Raw genomic sequence first — 16,893 nt, forward strand, 5'->3', positions numbered from 1 at the left:
ATCTTAAATAAGGATGTAACCAGCAACCATGACAGGAATGCAAAACACAACTATGAACAAAAAATATTGTGGAGTTGTCCTGTTTTACTAAAAGAAGACCATTGCCTTGGCCAGCTTAAGAATTGCATAGAAAAAGTTTAAAAAAAAAAAAAAAAGGTAAATGAATATTAAAGTAACAGCCCATAACAGCACCAGAAATCATCTTAAATATGGTTATTTTTTGAGTACAGTACATAATTGTTTTTTTTTTAATTAAACGTGGGGTAACTATTACATTCAAGGTGATACTTTGATTTAACTGTTTTGCATTTACTGATCTTGTAACTATTTTGTGCTTTGCTCTTTAACTGTACACAACTTCATCTTTCACCTCCTTCACACCCATCAATATTCACCCCCACAGTGGTATTCTTTTCTTTGGTTTCATTTGCATTTTCAACAACAACAAAAAAAAAAATCTTCAAGGTTTTTTTTTTTTTTTTTCCTCCCCCTCCTCTGCCCATTGTGGAGCCAGTAGCAGGCTTCCCTCAAACACACTCACACGGAAGGAACATTTTTCTTTCTTATCACACTTCCACAGATTTTCTCTCTTTAGCTCAACTAACTTGCTGTAAGTCTTCCACCAGGTTCATATAAAGTACTCTTTCTTTTGGGGTGCAGACTTGTTACTGTCCTCCTCTTCAGGGTCCTCTCCTGGAGCCAGCTCCCCTGTTGTCCTGTAGTCCCCTCTGTTGTGGTAGAGATACCGGCAGACCATGAAGCCCAAAACCACTAGCGTCAGCAAAATGAGAACGACGACTACTGGGGGGGAAAAGGCAGGTTCAGAAGACACTTCCAACTGCAGCAAAAAAAATAAAATAAATAAAAATCTCAAGATAAAGTGCAAACAGTTACCTGCAATAACTGCAGAGTCTGAACTTGTGGGGGCAACTGTTGTTACCACTGAGGGAAAGAAAACACTTAGAACCTTTAAAAACAGAGTTTACCAGGTACTTTCACAATCACAGAATGGTAAATACAAAAAGAAATAGACAAGGGAGGCTGCAAAAATTAACACTAATACAAGAACAAAGTTACTTGAGAAAATGTTTTTTTGTTTTTTTTTAAAAAAAAAAAGGATACACAGATGCTTAAAAAAAACAAACAAAAAAAGAGATATTTAAAAATGTCTTTTCAGAAGTGATCCGAAGGAAGCAGCAAGCAAAAGCACCGCCAAAACATAAGGTGACAATCATATGAAAAAGAACCTGCTATCATTTCTCAGAATTTACATATCAGGACATAAAAAATTATCTAGTCCTTACAGGTCTTAAAAGTATTTAAATATAACCTGAGATTAACAACACCACATTACATATTACACCACGTCATTTATTTATTTAACAAAAATAAGCCAAAATGCATTCAGCAGTATGAAGAATCACCTTCATTAGTAACAAGTTCAAGTAATTGTTTTCTGTATGACTTTATTAGTCTCTGACTTTATTGTGGAAGAATTCTGGCCCAGCATTGCTTCAGTTTATTGAGGTTTGTGGGCATTTGTTTATGCACAGGTGCCACGACAGCATTTTTGTTGGTTTGTGGTCTGGACTTGGGGCCGTTGCAACACCTTGATTTTTCTGTTTTGTTTTTTTTTCTGTTGTTTTCTGTGCTTGAGCTTATTGTCCTGTGCCATGACCCAATTTTGGCAAAGCTTTAGCTGCTGGACAGAAGGCCACACATTTGACTCTAGAATACTTTGGGATACAGAGGAGTTCATGGTCAACTTAATGACTGCAAGGTGCCCAGGTCATGTGGCTGCAAAACCAGCCCAAATCATTACCTCTCCACCACCCACTGATATGAGGAGTTTGGTTTTTGCTAAATGTGGCACTGTGCATTATGGCCAAGCATCTCCACTTCTGTCATATCTGTCTAAAGGACATTGTTCCAGAGATCTTGTGGTTTGCTCAGATGCAACTCTGCAAACCTAAGCCATGCTGCCATGTTCTTTTTAGAGAGAAGAGGTTTTCTCTCTAAAAAAGTGTCTGAGGTGTATCTCTTGTTTTTTTGTTTGCTTGCTTTTTTTTGGCAGTTTCTCTGAGCACTGCATGGTCCGACCTTCGGGTGAATTTGCTGGGAAGACTGGCAGCTGCCTTGAATGTTTTCCACTTGTGAATAATCTTTTTCACCAAAGAATGATGGACTTGACCTTATAATCTTTCTCAGACTGATGAGCAGCCAGAATTGATTCCCTGAGATCCTTGCTGATGTCTTCCCTGTGTTAACACACACCTGAATGCTACAGATCAGCAAACTGTCGAAACTTGTTTTTATAGAGACGCTCACATTTGCTGATGATCAGCAGCACCTGGCTGCTACTTACCCTTCTTAATTCCTATGGAAGCAGTAAGGTTGTTTTTCCATATACTGCTTCTTACTTTAGTCTTAGTTTATGTTCAATAAATAATGACAGTGTAATATATGTGTTGTTGTTCATCTGAGGTTGTATTTACCTCATTTTAATTTTTTTTTTTTAAATTATGTCCTAATACATAAAATCTTAGACTTGAAAGAGACTTCTAAGTCTCAACTTTATAACAGCCAGTAGGGCTGTATCAGAGGATCTAAGGCTGCAAACTGGCTAGTACAGAGTCAAAATTTCTTCTATGTAGCTTGGGACCAGAGCTAGACATACTTTAAAAGGCATCAGTAAAATCTTAAAAATGATTCTAAAATGTACCGGGAGCCAAAGGAGGACCGATAAGTGGAAGAAGATGGATGGATGGATTGATGGATGGAGGGTGATGTTATATGCTAAAACCAGCAAGAGGCTGCTGTGCTGCATTCTGAATTTGTTGGAAGTGAGAGGAGAGAACTGCGGTAATCTAGCCTAGAGAAAATAAAAGCATAAATGCCCCCACACACACAGGTTTTGAGACAGTGTATTTTTGTTTGAAAGGAGTGGGATTTAGCAACTTTTCTTATGCGTTGTTTAAAGATTAGGGCTGAATTAAATGATGCAATAATTTCAAGCTGTAGGTATCAAATTAACAGATAAGGAACCTAAGGCACTTACAAAATGATGATTGACTGAGCAGTTTGAGTCCTAATTTTGAGGTATTTAGTTGAAGAATATGCTGACCTATCCAAGAACAGCTGAGGTTTTATGGTCACCAGGTAGGAATAAGCTGGTTATTCTTCTATTGTGAGTAAACTGTGCCATATATAATTCAGTCCAGGGGGAGACTGCCAGTAAAGGAAAACACAAAAACGAAAAGTGTTCGAGTTACCCTGAATGACAGTGGATTCTGCTTGTGTGGGAAGTGATGTAACGGGCCTCACATCTGGTGCTGGGAAAAAAAAACCAAAAAAAACCCCACAAAAATCAATTTAAGTTGATTTAAAAACAAGACGAACTATAACTAAAAAAGGTCATATAACAGAATTGTCCTTGGTTGTATCTAAGTAAAGTAAAGTAAATACAATCATAATGGATCTAAAAGACACAATGTACTTACTCATCGACACTGTGTTGTTTTTATATGTGTTAGTAAAGGCTGTTGTCAAATTCTCCCTATCTGTATCTGGAAGATAAAAAAGCATGTTAAAAATGCCACAGTGCTCTATCTTCAGCTCTCAGTCTGCTGAGAGCGGCTTGTGTAACACCACAGCTGCTGGCTGAGGAGGGCATATTCAGTGTTGAGACACAGTAATCTGATTATTAAGGGCTGGGGTTGAAACAAACTTGTCCAACTCCTATTTTTCCTGAACACCCTGTGATGCAACGGGTTTAGTCAGAGCACAGAAAAGAACGACACGTTACGAGTAATTGTTCTGCACTTACAATTTACAAAAAAGTAGAATACACCAATGTAAATGATATAGAGCTGTAATAATATCTAATTGGTTGACTGACAGAACATTATTAAACACATTTAAATAACTTTCGAGCAAACCCATATTTTGTTCACAGCTCTCAAATGTGACAATTTTTCCGCTTTTCTGAGCTCTGCCTTACAGCAAATTTTATATTTTGTGGTTGGGGGACTTCTGGTTGGACAAAACAAGACAAGTGAAGATATCATTTTGGGATCAATGAGAGCTTATAGTGCTTGTTAGAGAAGTCAGTAACAAAATATAAAACACGCATATATATAAACTACAAAGAAACTAGTAAATACAGCTTTAATATACAAATATTTCAATTTTTTTCACTCCCTGCTTTGCTGATTGGTTTCATTTAACAAGTCAAAACCAAAGCCTAAGAAAAGCAGAACAATCTCATATTTATTTACTTAAGCAATTCATTAAGAACATAGCTGATTAGCTTATTCAAGTCATCAGTTAATCGATCAAACAGACGATGCTGTAGTCAGAATAGTAAATGTACTTGTAAAACTATACTTCTGTAAAAGAACAATAAGTCAAACTGTCAGAGCACAGCAGGAACAAAGCAGGAAGAAAACAAGAAGTAGAACTCTGAATAGTTAACAAAGGAGGACTTACGATTCATGCTTGGTTACAGTTTATAGTTCTCACCGGTTATATACCTGAAAGAAACGCACAAACTGTAAAAACAGACACAGAGTTCATGGGTATTTCCGCTCACAGTTTTTTTCCAACATGTTCAGCTGAGTCTGTCACACATGTTTTCTCTAACCGGTCAACACCTCTTTCTCCGGCTTTGTTACCGACGTGTTTCGCTGCCCAGCTGTCTTTTTTCATCACAGTCAACCGGTCTAACTTTTTTTTTTTTTTTTTTAAAGGAACCCTCATCTGGAAATTTACATGTTTGGTACAAAGTCGCCTGAAGCCCGGGGGAAAAAACATACTTCCAGGTGAAGTTTTATACTTGTCAAACACGAGTTAATCAGGCATTGTTCATCGCAGCTGTTGGGTGAGCTTACCTGACTGGGCGCAACGCAAGCGGAGGAGCGCGTCACAAAAACGGACAAATTAACTTAGTTTTTTCCCCCCCGGAGATAGCGTTTATGGTGGGGAAAACTAACGCCCACAACTCTTTTAAGTCTGATAATCTAAACAGCGTGCGGCTCTGTTAAGGCGTCTGAAACTACGTCTGTGGACTACAGTTAACTGGTTAGTTTTCTCTCAGCACTCGTGAGTCATGAAGCACACGCGCTCAGTTTCCGCCTCCCCTCCCTTTCCTCCACGTCAAAGATCGTCTTCCAGCAGGATGTATCACTCCCACTGGGAACTCCTCCGTTTATACCTACCGTTAATAAAGGGCAAAATGATGGTGATGACTAATTACTATGGTTTCTAATCCTTAGTTATGCTATGAGGTATATACATCATTAGTTACAACGTATATACAGTGTAGTATTATGCGTGGTATCATAGCTTGCATGGCATTTGGTTTAGTCTGCTGTTCAGAGGTGGGCACAAGGTGCCCTTTAGCGTTGGCTCACAGTATTTCAACCCAAACCACAGTCCTTCCTTAAGAGCAGGCGAAAACAAAAGCAAACAGTGAGGGAAACAGGACACAAACCAGCTCTCCAGGTTTACATGTTTAATATGCGCCATCTCCTCCCAGCCTACTTTCACACTCTTTATAAACAAGATTTATGACCGTCAGTTTCAGCTAAACAACCAGCCATCCATTTAATGCTTTAGATACATTATAGTATTTTATTCCTCATTTACAAAGGTTTAAAATTATCAGTGTCGACTTTGTAATAAATGTGCTGACAGTGTTCTAGTGAATAACCAATCAATTTACCAAGTATTACACTGGTATTATAGAGTGTTACCTTTTTAAACACATTTGGGTTATTTAGCATTGTTTATGTTTCATAATTTTCTTGGCTGCTGACTGCTTATTTACATAAAGAATACACATTAATTCCTCATGGGTCAGTCATCTGATTAATCTTTTATTTATTTTTACAGGCTGTTAGAACATAGACCATAGACAGTGTATGGTCTTTGTATAGTACAGTATATGCAATAGTCTGACACCTTAAAGACACTTTAATATCAAGAATATGAAACCCAGTAAATACTCACATGGTTTGGTTTGGTTTGGTTTGGTTTGGTTTGGTTTTTGGAGGGGTAGTGTTTCAGATTTTGGGTGCACTGGATTAAGTGGTGTAAAGAAAATATTTTTATCAGAGCATGTATTCTAAAAATGATTGTGTTTCTAATCCTGGACATAATTTCACCTGTAACAAAGAAGGTGCTGGTGTATCTGGGATTCTGTCTTACATAAGTATAGGTGTCTCGCCTAAAAACAAATTAATTATACACATGCATAAATACAGGGGACTGAGTAGTGACAGATTATTACACAGTTCCCATGAGGGAGTTGGCTCACACATTTCATTGGCTACACGGTCTTAAGCTGAAGTAGCCAGATTAAAATCCTCTGTAGATGTGGTTGCACTTGATAAGCATTCTTACATGTAAGCACTCATTTTGCACATATAATGGTCACTAATGAAATCCAGTCAGTAAGTTAGAAGCTGTTTCTGGGTCCTGATTTGACTGAAAATAAAAGAAGTGAGTCAAGAAGTGAGACACACAGTGGGGTCAGATGACCACAACAAATTTCAGGAAGCTCTCATTTCATGTTGTTTTCTTTTGATAAAAGAAATAAATATAAACTTAAACATAATGAAATGTCTACAGTACAGACTAATCAATCATGCTATTCCCAGATCATTTCTCATAACAAAGTCAACGCATTCATGCAAGCGATGTTGTCCACATCAGATGAGCTCTGAAATCCAGGCTAAGTGAGCACTCACCATTTCCTCCCATCATCTTAAACCTCCACTGGCAGAGAGACAAAATTGTGACAATAATTGTATTTTTTATACATTAAATAACCAAAAAATCAAGAAGCTAGAAATTCAGCTTTTATATGAACATGATCTGAGCTGTGTTTATTTTTCAGAATTACAGAGTTTGTCCTCACATTGCAGACATAATATATGTGATAAACAAAAATGAATAAAAAGAAATAAAACAGACTAAAAGACTCAAAAAGATGAAAAACCTCTCCTGGTCAGTGATAACAGAGTGGAGTGTCTTTCTGTTCTTTTTGACACAGCAACATATTGCGTCTGTGTACAGTCACCATTCTGTGATCACTATGTTTTCAACAGTGTAAACCTATGTAGAGCATCTATCTCTGCTAACATTTGATGTATAAATCCCTCAATTTAAAATGTATTTGCTAAAATATAATGCAGCCGGTGGGTTTATGAAAATAAAGCTTTACCCAAAGACACCAAATAGTGTATGCAAAGTTGATTTCAGTAAAAGATAAATAAGAAAACTAACAGCAACTGTTCATCAGCCATGGCACCACAGGTGGATGTGTCAGTTGTGACTGTCTCACTTTTCCCTCCTTCTCCTGCAGCTGTTGAATTCAGTCTCGTCTGTGCTGTTCTGTCCTGATATTTAAAGGTTAATGAAAAAGTAAGTCAAACACAGAAACTACAGACAAAGAAAGAAGAATAATATGGCAGTAGCAGGAAATGAAAAAACACACAAACCTTTTGTTTCATTATGAAAACTTTAAACCACTGTGTTTTTTGAGTTTGAGGATACCTCCTTCTCAGCAGGGACATCCTACACAGGACACACACACAAAAAAGGAGAGGTATAACACAATATGCATAAAAAGGACAGCTTCACCACATGTCAGCTGTGTGCTAAACGCGTGACAAACCTTGTGGGGAGTGCTCGGGTCCTTTGCCTCTGAGTTCAAGCCAGAAGTGTCACCATTCTCCAGTCCATTGAGTTTTGGAGAGTGAAGGGTTACTGGGCTGTCGTCCGCCTCTTCGATGTGCAGGGGGCCATTGTCTGCTGCAGACAGCTGGAGCTCCAGGCTGTCCGATTCACAGGAGTTATTTAGTTCAGAGCTGCTTGCACTTGGTAGATCTTTTTTACCATCTCCTTTATTTTCAGATTCTGCAGGAGGCTTGGACTCTTCTTCTTTCAAGCCCTTTTCATCTTCAGCTTGATTGCTGTTGTCTCCCGACTTCAGCTGACTTCCTGATGCACCCTCTCCAGCATCGTCCTGTGCAGAAGGGCTGTGGACCTCACTGCGGTATGACCCTGTATCCAGTTCCCTGGACTCAGCTAAAGAGCCTCTGATCACGCTGCCTTCTCTGGACAGAGTGCTGTGGCGAGGTTTTTCTGGGGATCTGAAACTAAACCGCTGCCCTGTTCTAGGAGTGAAGCTCCTGTGAACCTCAGAAAAGCTGGTTTTCCAAGCCTTCGGAGAGATCAGACTTCGTCTCTTTAGTGAGCCATACCTGGAAAAAAAATATGGATGGATGGATAGACAGATAAAATCACGAGATAAGAACTATGCTCAGTATTGGGGGGTACTGCAAGAATATGGTGGAAAAATTCACATACTTTGTAACAACAGTGCATTTACCCATAAAGCACAATTAAATGCTTTCTGAAGCTGCAAAAATAATAACTAAAAGAAAACGCTGCTGGTATGAATACACTTGGAGAAGGCTCAGATGTGACTATGGAGGGTAATTTAAACATTTTTATGAAACTGTAATAAAAATTAAAAATTCCTTTCAACTGGAAATTGTCTTGAAGCTTTATAGTTAAAAAAAAGAACAAACAAATAAAGAAGACTCACCGCAACAGATCCTTCACAGCAAATGCTTTGTCTGGATGCTGAGCCTGCAGCTCTTTTATCACATTTTGTAGATCATTATTGAGCTAAAACAGAAGACAAATGGTCAAAAAACTGTAGCAGAACTATGAATATTGAGTCACATGTATGATAGGGCACACATACCGTACTCATTTCCCTATAGAAGATGTCTCGTAAATTTGCCATAGCCGAGAAGACGGCTACATAGCATCCAATACGACTAAAGGACACAAACATTGACAAATAATGTGTAAAAATTTTTTAAAAATTCATGCAAATTAAAAGTTAGTATGAATATGAATTATATCAGACCTGTCAAAGAGAACAGGGAGCTCCTCTTTCAGCTCATTATTGATCCCCTCATAGATAGTTTTGGCAGTATTCATCTCTTCTTTTGCCTGTAGAATGGAAAAACTGTTAATTTGAATGTATATATTTCAAAAAAGGAGATATTGATGTTTAATTACTTTGTTTATCTTGATATCATCCCTCTTCTTTGCAGTCTGCAGTGCCTCTAGGTAGCGAAGGGAAGAGTCGTAGTCAACCAGCTTTCTTCCCCTCTTGGCAATTTTGTCCTACAAGTTTTGCAAAGGAGGAAAAGAGAGTCATGCATATTGTCTGTGTATATGTGTGTGAACTACAGTACATGGTTGTTTTGACTTAGTTTTGTGTGTTTGCTCTCAGGCCTTTTGTTTGTCTGCATATTAACTTATGTTTGCTTACACAATTGTTGGCCTTACCCTGACATCAGGGAATTGGCCCACATAGGACTCCATGGTGCGTATGGACTGGTCTAATAGCTTCACCTCGTAGTCATTCCACAGGAGGTCCTCCCCCTTCATCACAAGTGCAGTATAAATATTGCATTAATTATGCATAACAAGGGGGAAAAAATGAGGGGGTTTTGTTCCCCTGGCGATGCATGCATTTTGCTGTTTTTGCACTTGTGAAATTAAAATATGCTGCATTAGGTTGTTTTTTTTTTGGGGGGGGGGGGGGGGGGGGGGGGGGGGGTTGTACCACTGACCTCTACAATGGCTCCTAAATCTTCCTCTCCAGCCCAGTCAGATTCATAAACATCAAACAGGGACTGGGAAAGGCGTCTCGAAGCTTCACGCATGTCTGTAAGAAGCAGAATCGACTATTTGAGACCTGCAGAGGGCACAATGCACAATTGTACTGCGTCCTCAAGGAAAGATCATTTTCACCTCTAACTGCATTAATGTAGTTCCTCAAGTCCTTGTATATTCGGGTCCCATCAGTCTGCAAACAGACAAGAAGTATACACACGATTATCCCTCTTACCGTTATTAACTTTTATGATGTTTTATTCACTTCTTATAGTCAATGAATCAACCCAGTGTTTGCATATACTGTAAAATTATTAAGACAGCAGTGGGAAATTTTCAGCACAGAGTCATTTTTTTAAAATTACATTTTGTTTCAGCAGACAAAATAAACACAACACTGGGGGAAGATTACCTGCTGGTCATTAAAAAGTTGGAGGTAATGTTCAAATTGATCATCTCTAGTCTCTGCTGACTTTCCCAGCCTTTGCAGTACCTGCACATAGAGCACAGAAAAAGCTAAATCTCAAAGAAACAGCAATTAAATGGCAATAAATTTCCCTTTCTTGCCATAGGGGAAACAAGAATTTGCAGACTATGAACCTTTTCTTTGCCTCTGCTCAGCTGTCTTTGGACTTTTTTAGCAAAGTCACCAGAATTGCCTTTCGGACTTGACTTGTCTGCCATATTTTGTCTTGTCTGTGTTTATTCCTAAGAGAGAACAGAGAAAAAATGTGTTACAACACTGCCCTGCAACATCACAATCACTAGGTGTACTTCTGCAGAATGTCAGGACCAAATTCTTTTTACCTGAGAGAGCCGTGGTGTTAAACACTTTGTTGTTAAATCACAGTATTAATTTCAATATAAAATGGGTAAAACCACATTAAAAGTATGACTAACAGAATGAGACATAGTTACAGATTATATTGCCTAGTAGTATATGTAGGCTACAAATGTAAATTAGCAGTATATGTAAAATGCTATTTACACACTGATGACATTTGCATTAGTGACCAGATCCCAACACACTAAATGTGGAGCAAAGACTATGTTTGTGTGGGACAATTGGGGGTATGGTACTTGCACTATGCATTCTCTTTTATTTATTTATTTTTTCAAATCATGAAAATGGTTAAAGTACTATTAACCTAACCTGCACTTAACCGTTGATGGCAGCCTCCCTGCTTCATCCTGCAGAGTTGAAAACTAGAGTCGTTCAAAATGTGGAACAATTCCTGAAAATGTGGGAGGCAAAGTTGTCTCTAAAGGGAGGGCACAGGGTGGCAGCGGCACACTGTCAAATATGACTGCCACTCTACCCTGTTGTCCCACCCCCACCGTAACCACTGGACTAGAGCAGTGGTTCCCAAAGGTACTGCACAGGGGGTGCAGTAATAACAGAAATTCAGTTTGAAATTACTCACAAGTATGTATAGTTACGTATTTATATAAATGTATTTATTTATATAAAAAGTTAATTAAAACTGGTAATAGGAGTTTGTTAGTTTGTGATATTACTCATTACTCTGACCTAAATTTATTGCTCTCGTACTGAAATTTGTGTCCCAGTGGCAACTGGGTCACATATTGGCATTAGTACTTCACATATGGCTAGGTAGTTCTAGCAATTTATAGCCAGCAGTCTGTATTGTTTGTGTTTTTTTAATCAAATTTTCAAGGAAGTACATCACTTTCTCTTTTATTTTGATGAGAGTGAAGACAGGCTCCTAGCCGGGAAAATTTCACAGGCCGGTGGTACAGTATCAGACAACTGGGAGTGTGGGGGGGAAATCCCATGGGATTTTCTGGTTTTTTAAATGAGCCGCAGCACTCTTGACTTTGGGAACGTTTGTTTAGGAAGTATTCTTAGATCTTAGATGATTCTGTGAGGGCAAATTTGTGTGCCTACCTTCTGGCAGACCTGAGTTACTACTGTGTCTAAAACACCTCACAGCACCATTTAATGAGAACATGAATAGAGCCACTTTCCATACTGGTAGACAAACCATTACAGAAACAGAAAAAAATGACTTTGGTAATTACCAATACTGTTAATTTAGTGCAGCTGTGGCATAAACCTTACATTGGTTGGTGACCTAATAAATTTGTTAATCGATCTAAAACTAAATTGCAGGGGCTTTGGCGTGGTGGTGGGCCCACATATAAACTATTTTGAGCTTCTGGTATCCCAGGTGCTGACAATCAGGCTTGTCATCATTGGAGGCAGTCTCAGTGTAACGAGATATCAAGATGAGATTCTGCGTCCAGTGGCAATCCCGTATCTCCACAGTCTGAGACCGAACGCTCTCCTCCAAGATGACAACACTTGCCCCCACAGAGCAGGTTTATCAGAGACTACCTGCAGAATCTGGGAGTGGAGAGGATGGGACGGTCTGCCTGCAGTCCTGACCTCAACCCTTCTGAACACTTGTGGGATCAGTTTGGGCATGCTGTTCATGCCAGAGTGACCAACACAACTACACTGGCTGACTTGCAGCAAATGCTGGTTGAAGAATGGGATGCCATCCCACAGCAGTGTGTGGCCAAGCCGGTGACCAGCATGAGGAGGAGGTGCCAGGCTGCTGTGGCTGTGTATGGCGCTTCCACGCCTACTGAGGCCCCTGTTTGTTAAGTCAATAAAATGTTAAATTCCCAATGTCTTGTTTATTCAGACTTCAATCATCCAATCCAATAAATGAAACCAAACAAGAGTCAATAGCAGAATAAGCTGTTTGACATAGGAGAAGATTTGGTAAGTTTTTCACGAGCCCAATCCACATCCTCAACTCTGCTGCTCAACCAAATGTGGCACCAATTAATGGGAAATGGAAATGATTTCCATGGTACAAGATTAATTGCCAAGAAGCACTGTTACAACAAAGAAATAATCAACCAAACATATATTTTTAAAATTTTTATGCTAAGTTTAGATAAAGCTACTGTATATAAGTGTGGCAGCAGGGTGTGGTTTTGGCTCAGGTGTGGGGTGATAGTTGGAGTGGGAGGGTCAAGGTTCATTGTCAGGGAGAAGCTGTGTGGCACACCTAATCGACTAATCTCTCCTACTTTTGCAGTAGCACGCTGCCACCTACATGGGATGGAAGCACATACAGTAGCTGGTGTAGCTGAAACCAGCTGAGGAAGCTAACCCTAGGTGCACACAGCACTGCTGGGCGGTGCCACAGTGCTCCAGTGGAATAAGTATGGTGCTGAGGTGTCTACTGTTTATGCAAATAAATAATAGTGGGCAAATGTAAAGCTGAGTCTGTGTGTGAGCAGACAGGAGCTGTGCTACACCAAGTAATGAAAATCATCGCCAGCTGTAACATATATGTATAAATTATGACTTTTATCTAAGCAAGGAGTATTTTTTTTGCTGTAACACAGTTATTGAATATAAAACAATGGTTAAATTCTTGTGCAGAGATTCTTATTGTGCAAGGCACACATACACCAGTTTTGTACACAGTATTTATTTATGATCAATTTGCGATTCCCTGTGGACCGCCTTTATCAGGTTCTTGGTTCCTTGAAAAAGTCCAGAAACAACTCCGTCTCTGCCTTGTAACACGCTGATCCTCTTGGAACTACAATACCCAGCGTTCCCCGCGGCAACCCATTTCCAGCAGCGCGGTATCGGTGAACTTTAACCTATCCAGAGTGTTTTTATTACAGTGGGTTCTGGAGGAGTGGCCTGATGACAGATTCTCAGATTCCCCTGCTACTCGCCGAGGTGCGCGACATGATTATGGGAAGCACTCTGGCCAAATGTGCCGTCACCGACCTGGCCATCCAATGGGCCGGCTGGGCTCTGGCTGCAGCTTTCAGAACCGAGAAGTTTTATGACTTGGCAGGTAATGTGAAAACCTGTTTCCTGAACAGGAGGACCTTATACTGACTGGTTTGCAGCTTTGCTTGTCATTCAGCGAGCTACAACTAAAAAGTGCTCAAACTCTACTCGACTGAAAAGCGAAATATATTTAAAGATCCATGTAGATTTACTAATTTACTTTGGAAAAAGCGCGTTTTGCACTGCAGAAAACATGCTGAATTGTCATCATTACAAAACCTGCATTATCTAGACCAGCGTTGTTGTGAAACAGCCCAGGGAGGAGCTCCTCCTTCAGCTTAACTCCCAGTGCCTGTCAGCAGGGGCGTGCACAGCTATCCTAGGACTCCCTCATTTTAATCTAAAAAGGGGCTTTTTAAGGGCGCCAGTTAAAAAAAAAATTGACACAATTAGTACTATGATTTCATGGGGTGCTCACAAATGATGGACCTTTGTTTCAGTAATGGTGGTTTAAAAAAGTTTAAAAATTTAAAATAGTAGTAGGACAATAATGTCACTTTTAATCATTCCAATTGAGTTAAATTGTATTTATATAGCACCAAATCACAACGTCAGTCACCTCAAGGCGCTTTATATTGTAAGGTAAAGATCCTACACCTATAGAGAGAAAACTCCTATTAATCAAACAACCCCCATATGGCTAAGCACTTGGCAACAGTGAGAAGGAAAAACTCCCTTTTAACAGGAAGAAACGTCTGGCAGAATCAGGCTCAGAGAGGGGCAGCCATCTGCCACGACCGGCTGGAGGGGAGGGGAGGGAGACAGGACCAAAAGACACCCCCTAGAAGAGAGCCGGAAGAAATAATGCATGTTCTGGTTCATTTTTTATTTTGTTAGTGCACTGAGTCAGCAAGCCAGTTTACAGCAAATTTCACTGCACCTATTTCAATAACTAACCATCTTTTACACCATATTTCAGCCTATAATTACTCGATTTTAGCATTTTCATCTTATTTGATAGCAAACTGAACATCTTTGGGCTTTTGCACAGGTGAAGACAGCATCTTATATACCCCATATTATAAATTCCTTAATTGAAAACCTAACTGGCAGATTTACTGATTAATTAAAAGAATCATTAGTTTTGAACCTGCCAGTGACATCTCCTAATAGAAGCAGTAAGTTCACAACCAATGAGGAAGTTTACAAATTAATATAGTATGCCAGGATACAGTGCCTGAAGTCTGTTCTCAATCATTTGTCATATGTAAAATGACATAGCTTACCTGTTGACACCACTGACTAAATTAAAAAAAAAATCTCAAATTAATCACCTTGACGCTTCTCTTTTAATCGTCTTCTTCTGGTTTTCCCGCTCCGCTCTTCTCTCCTGTATATTTGTGTCCTTGAACTTTGGAACCAATTGTTTGCAGTATCCTGAGTAAAAGATTTATCAGACACACCTTAGTCTGCAGCAAGTACAGCCACCAGCCGTTCCCACGTCTCAGCCACCCTCAGTCTACAAGTCTGTCTCTCTCTTTTTGCAGGCTCTGGCACATTTATACTACTCGCACACTTAAGTCGTATCTGGGGAGGGGCCAGTAGTACCCGGCAGAAGGTGCAGACAGGGTTGGTGACAGCATGGGGACTCAGGTAAGACACTCAGTATTGATGCCAAGTGCCAAACGCCTCTTGACCTCTGTACATTAGAAAACTAAATAGAGGAATGAGGAGTTTATATTTTTGGTGGGGAGAGTTTTGTGTAATTTCAGTCATGGAAGGTCATTGGTGAGGTCAGAGGAAGTAATGCATGTGAAACTTTAAAGTCAGGTAACTCAAGTTAATGAATAACATCTTGGTTAATGTGAACAGACGTTAACCGTGTTTTTTTTCTGCAGGCTAGGGACATTCCTCTTCATGCGGATCTTGAAGGACGGTCATGATCGCAGGTTCAACAAAGTTAGAGACAGCCCAGGGACATTCTTTGTCTATTGGACTGTTCAAGGTACTTGGAAGTAATGCGAACACCTGCCTCTTGTTACCAGAGTCCTTGACCAACAGCACCCAAGTGAAGGGAAAGTTTGCCCAGATAAATCACTGTCTAGTTTCTGGCTCTTTATATGTATTTATTCTAGGCAGGAGCTGTTGGTTACAGTCACATTTATTTCATGGAAGGATTAAGGCAGTGCTAGTTGAAAATGATACATTTTTTTCCTCCATTTCCTTCAGCCGTGTGGGTATTTATGACCCTTCTGCCCACCCTCATGCTGAACAGTGAGAAGCGAAATGTGCCTCTGGGAGCGAGGGACTACATTGGCTGGACTGTTTGGGGCCTTGGCTTCGCTACAGAGGCTATTGCTGACCAGCAGAAATGGATTTTCAAGCGTGACCCAGATAATGCTGTAAGTTAGGACAACCCTAAACAGTATTACTGTCTCATTCAGCAAGTGTTATAACTGTAATGTCCAACTTACTTTTTCACCTCTAGGGAAAGTTCATCCAGAGTGGACTCTGGGCTTACAGTAGACATCCTAACTACTTTGGAGAAATCCTGCAGTGGTCAGGTCTCTGGCTCTCAGCTTCCTCAGTGATGCACGGTCCACAGCATCTCAGTGTGGTCTCCCCTCTGTTCGTCTGGTTCCTGCTACGTTATGTCAGCGGTATCCCCATCTTAGAAAAGCAGGCCATGAAGAAGTGGGGATCTGATTCAGCCTTCCAGAGCTACATAAGGAACACCCCCCTTCTGTGGCCATGGCCTAAATCTTGATGTCATTTTTATGTTGTAATGTTGAAGCATTGAACAGCAGTGACCTCTCACAAAGAAGCTATGTGCATTCAAGTCATTGCAAATGAGTAATTTTGTAATTTACTTTTGGTGTCTGCATTTTTTTTTATATACAGTGTTTACATAAAAGATTTCAATGTTAAATATTTTCTATGGGCCATGATCAATATCTAAATAAGTGCCAAGTACCCAAATAGCTGTCAAGAGTATAAAGTCACCTCTATTTTCAACCCACTGCCCCCATGTTTCGAGACTTCTGAATGCTGGTAATAAACTTTGACATTCAAATGTTAATGGACCTCAAACTGGAAACACAACCACTCACTCACTCAGTGTGAACAAAATAGATGCTCGTTTATCACTTTTAAGCCTATATTTGACAGCATAGTGAGTGGGAGACACAGGGAGTGACCTGAGGTGGGCTTAAACCCAAACCCCATTTGTCTTCTGTGGAGGGACATAAGTCTGTGACCTGTACATCAAGCTCTCTTTAGCAGCACCCTATTTATAGCATTCGTACGATGTAAACATGGTAAATGGACTGGTACTTATTTAGCACCTTGCTACTCAATTTGAGCACTCAAGTCTCATTAATTCTGTCACTCACACACACACT

General features: G+C 39.8%; 3 protein-coding genes across 5 annotated transcripts; 1 reads left to right on the top strand and 2 right to left on the bottom strand.

Annotated features, from left to right (window-relative positions):
• Window positions 1-432: 432 nt before the first annotated feature.
• LOC115783145 (glycophorin-C-like) lies at window positions 433-5,111 on the bottom strand. Of its 2 annotated transcripts, none has more exons than XM_030733822.1 (6): window positions 4,890-5,111; window positions 4,489-4,532; window positions 3,501-3,566; window positions 3,273-3,332; window positions 895-942; window positions 433-798 (listed from the first exon to the last, which is right to left on the bottom strand). In XM_030733822.1, the coding sequence occupies exons 2-6, from the start codon at window positions 4,493-4,495 to the stop codon at window positions 629-631; spliced, it is 351 nt and encodes a 116-aa protein (XP_030589682.1). In that variant the 5' UTR covers window positions 4,496-4,532; window positions 4,890-5,111; the 3' UTR covers window positions 433-628. The 2 variants fall into 2 exon arrangements, with proteins under 2 accessions (XP_030589682.1, XP_030589681.1); XM_030733821.1 differs by having other exon boundaries at window positions 433-801.
• A 784-nt stretch (window positions 5,112-5,895) lies between these two features.
• Window positions 5,896-15,016, bottom strand: bin2a (bridging integrator 2a). 2 transcript variants are annotated; one of them, XM_030733812.1, is made up of 13 exons: window positions 14,827-15,016; window positions 10,303-10,410; window positions 10,115-10,195; window positions 9,841-9,895; window positions 9,660-9,754; window positions 9,373-9,468; window positions 9,100-9,207; window positions 8,945-9,030; window positions 8,777-8,852; window positions 8,615-8,697; window positions 7,679-8,267; window positions 7,503-7,578; window positions 5,896-7,400 (listed from the first exon to the last, which is right to left on the bottom strand). In XM_030733812.1, the coding sequence occupies exons 2-12, from the start codon at window positions 10,384-10,386 to the stop codon at window positions 7,525-7,527; spliced, it is 1,407 nt and encodes a 468-aa protein (XP_030589672.1). In that variant the 5' UTR covers window positions 10,387-10,410; window positions 14,827-15,016; the 3' UTR covers window positions 5,896-7,400; window positions 7,503-7,524. The 2 variants fall into 2 exon arrangements, with proteins under 2 accessions (XP_030589672.1, XP_030589673.1); XM_030733813.1 differs by lacking the exon at window positions 14,827-15,016 and adding an exon at window positions 14,779-14,824.
• On the top strand, window positions 13,371-16,773 carry LOC115783141 (uncharacterized). The gene is made up of 5 exons (XM_030733814.1): window positions 13,371-13,556; window positions 15,040-15,145; window positions 15,391-15,497; window positions 15,722-15,894; window positions 15,981-16,773. The coding sequence occupies exons 1-5, from the start codon at window positions 13,400-13,402 to the stop codon at window positions 16,257-16,259; spliced, it is 822 nt and encodes a 273-aa protein (XP_030589674.1). The 5' UTR covers window positions 13,371-13,399; the 3' UTR covers window positions 16,260-16,773.
• Window positions 16,774-16,893: the final 120 nt, after the last annotated feature.

This window comes from Archocentrus centrarchus, chromosome 7 (assembly GCF_007364275.1).
Source record: "Archocentrus centrarchus isolate MPI-CPG fArcCen1 chromosome 7, fArcCen1, whole genome shotgun sequence".
NCBI classification, from domain to species: Eukaryota; Metazoa; Chordata; class Actinopteri; order Cichliformes; family Cichlidae; genus Archocentrus; species Archocentrus centrarchus.

Coding starts and splice junctions, on each gene's coding strand:
- LOC115783145 (XM_030733821.1), bottom strand. Junction 943..3,272: donor AGAATCCACTGTCATTCAGG/GTAACTCGAACA, acceptor TCTTTCCCTCAG/TGGTAACAACAGTTGCCCCC. Junction 802..894: donor AGACTCTGCAGTTATTGCAG/GTAACTGTTTGC, acceptor TTTCCCCCCCAG/TAGTCGTCGTTCTCATTTTG.
- bin2a (XM_030733812.1), bottom strand. CDS start 10,386: ATGGCAGACAAGTCAAGTCCGAAAGGCAATTCTGGTGACTTTGCTAAA. Junction 9,755..9,840: donor CTACATTAATGCAGTTAGAG/GTGAAAATGATC, acceptor TGCTTCTTACAG/ACATGCGTGAAGCTTCGAGA. Junction 9,469..9,659: donor ATTTAGGAGCCATTGTAGAG/GTCAGTGGTACA, acceptor CTTGTGATGAAG/GGGGAGGACCTCCTGTGGAA.
- LOC115783141 (XM_030733814.1), top strand. CDS start 13,400: ATGACAGATTCTCAGATTCCCCTGCTACTCGCCGAGGTGCGCGACATG. Junction 13,557..15,039: donor GAAGTTTTATGACTTGGCAG/GTAATGTGAAAA, acceptor CTCTTTTTGCAG/GCTCTGGCACATTTATACTA. Junction 15,498..15,721: donor TGTCTATTGGACTGTTCAAG/GTACTTGGAAGT, acceptor CATTTCCTTCAG/CCGTGTGGGTATTTATGACC.